At 64.5% G+C, this 3,332-nt stretch overlaps 1 protein-coding gene across 1 annotated transcript in view; it reads left to right on the top strand.

The window, feature by feature from the left end:
- The window catches only part of ATP2A1 (ATPase sarcoplasmic/endoplasmic reticulum Ca2+ transporting 1), a 12,804-nt gene that overhangs the window by 7,027 nt on the left and 2,445 nt on the right, over positions 1-3,332 (top strand). The window contains exons 9-15 of the mRNA XM_085321405.1: positions 146-251; positions 569-700; positions 1,297-1,422; positions 1,504-1,722; positions 1,958-2,293; positions 2,690-2,910; positions 3,301-3,331. Of these exons, the coding sequence (XP_085177531.1) occupies positions 146-251; positions 569-700; positions 1,297-1,422; positions 1,504-1,722; positions 1,958-2,293; positions 2,690-2,910; positions 3,301-3,331 (1,171 nt within the window). The remainder of the gene's footprint in view (positions 1-145; positions 252-568; positions 701-1,296; positions 1,423-1,503; positions 1,723-1,957; positions 2,294-2,689; positions 2,911-3,300; position 3,332) is intronic.

Genomic DNA, 3,332 nt, shown 5'->3' on the forward strand with positions numbered 1-3,332 from the left:
CCCGCTCTTCAGGGTCCACGTCCCCAGCGGGCTGATAGCAGTCTCCTCTGTGGGGTCGCTGGCCCATCTGCTGCGGGGCACCCGCGGCGGCAGGTGTGGCCCCCGGTGGTGTCCTCCGTGTCCCTGAGCCATCCCGTCCCGCCCCCAGGATGAAGAATGAGAAGCACGTGAAGGCCGGGCAGTACGACGGGCTGGTGGAGCTGGCCACCATCTGCGCCCTCTGCAACGACTCCTCCCTTGACTACAATGAGGTGAGGCCATCCCCACGCTGCCTCCTGGTGCCCCCTTGGGACCCCCAGGGTCCCCGTCCTCTCCGCATCCCTGTGGGTCCCCTCCTGACCCCTCTCTGGGTCTCCAGGATCCTTTATCCGCTCCCTGTCCTCCTCCAGGACCCCCCAAACCCCAGGTTCCCTCATCCCCACCCTGGGACCCGCCAAGTCTCCCTGTTCCTCCTGGCACCCCTCATTCGGCACCAGGGTGCCTGGATCCCCCTGGGGTGCCCGTCCTTCTGCCCGGCCCCAGGACACCTGGGCCCCTCTGGGTGCCGGCGCTGACCCCAGACCCATAGTCCAAAGGCATCTACGAGAAGGTGGGGGAGGCGACAGAGACGGCCCTGACCTGCCTYGTGGAGAAGATGAACGTCTTCAACACTGACGTGCGGAGCCTCTCCAAGGTGGAGCGGGCCAACGCCTGCAACTCCGTAAGCCGCTYGCCGAGTCCCCCGTGTCCCTGCTGTTCCCAGGCCCCTTGTCCCTCCGTGTCCTGCCAACCCTGCTGTCCTCCCTGATCCCATCCCGTTTCCCCCAGACCCTGCTGACCCCGCTGTCCTCCCCATGTCCCCACCGACCGACCTTGTGTCCCCACCTTGTTCCTGCTGACCCTGTCCCCCCATTGCCCTATGTCCCACCCCACTGTCTTCCCCGTGTCCCCTTTGACCCCGTGTTACAAGTCCCCCCATGTCCCTACTGACCTGGTGTCCCCCACACATTTCTCCTGTGTCTTGCTGATCCCATTTTCCTGCTGATCCTGTGTCCTGCTGTCCCCATGTCCCCTAAGTCCCTGCTGATCCTGTGTCCTGCTCTCCCCGTGGCCTCCATGTCCCTGTTCATTCTGTGTCATGCTGTCCCCATGTCACCATGTCCCTGCTGATCCCCTGTCCTGCTGTCCCCCTCCTCCTGGGCGCCYCTGCCCTGTTGACCCAGTGTCCCACTGTTCCCATGTCCATGTGTCCTGCTGACCCCTGTCTCGGTGTCCATGTRTCCCCACACCCTGCTGACGGCATCCCCTCTGCCCCAGGTTATCAAGCAGCTGATGAAGAAGGAGTTCACGCTGGAGTTCTCCCGCGACCGCAAGTCCATGTCTGTCTACTGCTCCCCAGCCAAGGCGTCGCGGGCTGCTGTGGGCAACAAGATGTTCGTCAAGGTGAGACTCACCTTCCTGTGCCCGTTTCTCCCACATCCTCCCCCCCCCCGCATTCATCTTCCTCACATCGACCCTCCACAGGGAGCCCCTGAGGGCGTCATCGACCGCTGCAACTACGTGCGGGTGGGCACCACGCGGGTGCCTCTGACGCCCATCATCAAGGAGAAGATCCTCACCGTCATCAAGGAGTGGGGCACTGGCCGGGACACACTGCGCTGCCTGGCCCTGGCCACCCGYGACACCCCTCCCAAGAAGGAGGACATGATGCTGGAGGACTCCACCAAGTTCGCTGAGTATGAGGTGAGGACGGGAGCCTGGCACTTGGGGGCACCCTCGGTGCTGTACGGAGGTGGGACCCCTTCCCTGGCGCTCCCCAATTCCATGTTGCCAAACAACACCCTCTGTGGGGTCCCTGGTCCTGTACGGGTGTATAACATCCCCTCTTTGGGGTCACTGGTCTGATATGACCCCTTGCAACACCCTCTGTGGGGTCCCTGGTCCTATGTGTCTCCCCTAAGTCCTCGTGTTCCCCCAGACGGACCTGACCTTTGTGGGCTGYGTGGGCATGCTGGACCCACCACGGAAGGAGGTGATGGGCTCGATCCAGCTGTGCCGGGACGCCGGCATCCGGGTGATCATGATCACGGGGGACAACAAGGGCACAGCCATTGCCATCTGCCGCCGCATCGGCATCTTCAGTGAGGACGAGGAGGTGACGGGGCGGGCCTACACGGGCCGCGAGTTCGACGACCTGCCGCCCGCTGAGCAGCGGGAGGCCTGTCGCCGTGCCTGCTGCTTCGCCCGCGTCGAGCCCACCCACAAGTCCAAGATCGTTGAGTTCCTGCAGTCCTTCGACGAGATCACAGCCATGGTGAGGACAGGGCACTGAAGGAGACTCCAGCAGCGCACAGGCGCCTCAGTCATAGCTCCGATGTGGGCTTGGGGCTCCAGCATTGCTCTAGGATGGTCTCGGGGTCCGGCGTCTCTCCAGTCTGGTCTATCCAGTATCGCTCCAGCACTGGCGCCGGTATCACTCCAAGGCATCCAGCATCACTCTGATGCAGTCCTGGGTCTCCAGCATCTCCCTGGGGCAGGCCTAGGGGTCTGGCATCGCTCTGGGGGTGTGATATTGCTCTGGGGGAGTCGGCACCTCTTCAAGGTGGCCCTGGGGGTTTGGCATCGTGGTCTGGACGTTGTTGTCCCGGGGAGACCCCGCGGGGCTGGGAGGTCCTTGATGGCAGCCCGGTGATGCCATCCCTGCCCCCAGACGGGCGACGGAGTGAACGACGCGCCGGCACTGAAGAAGGCGGAGATCGGCATCGCCATGGGCTCAGGGACGGCCGTGGCCAAGACGGCCTCCGAGATGGTGCTGGCAGACGACAACTTCTCCACCATCGTGGCGGCGGTGGAGGAGGGCCGCGCCATCTACAACAACATGAAGCAGTTCATTCGCTACCTCATCTCCTCCAACGTGGGCGAGGTGGTCTGGTGAGCTGGGACACCTGGATCCCTGCCCCGAATCCCCCCAAGACCCCTGCCGCCCACGAGGACGCGACGCCCCGGCGAGCTGGGACGCCCCGATCCCCTCCCCAAGCCCTCCCCAATCCTCCTCACGCCTCCCACAGATCTCCAAGAGGGACGGGGCCGTCGGGTGAGATGAGGTCCCCTGAATCCCCTCTGGATCTCCTCCAGCCCTCCTGGATTCCCCGATCCCCTCCGTCTCCCCCGTGGATCCCCCCACGTCAACCCCAATGCTCATCGGATTCCCTCCAGATCCCCGATCTCCCCGCTTCCCCCTGGATCCCCCAGTCCCCGAAGACCCGGTTTCCCCCGATCCGCTGATGCTGGCTCCCCCCAATCCCTTCTCGCTCCCCCCAGTCCTCCCCACCTGGCTCCCCTACAGATCCCGC

Source organism: Rhea americana, unplaced genomic scaffold, assembly GCF_003343005.1.
Source record: "Rhea americana isolate MKP2758 unplaced genomic scaffold, rheAme1 scaffold_692, whole genome shotgun sequence".
NCBI classification, from domain to species: Eukaryota; Metazoa; Chordata; class Aves; order Rheiformes; family Rheidae; genus Rhea; species Rhea americana.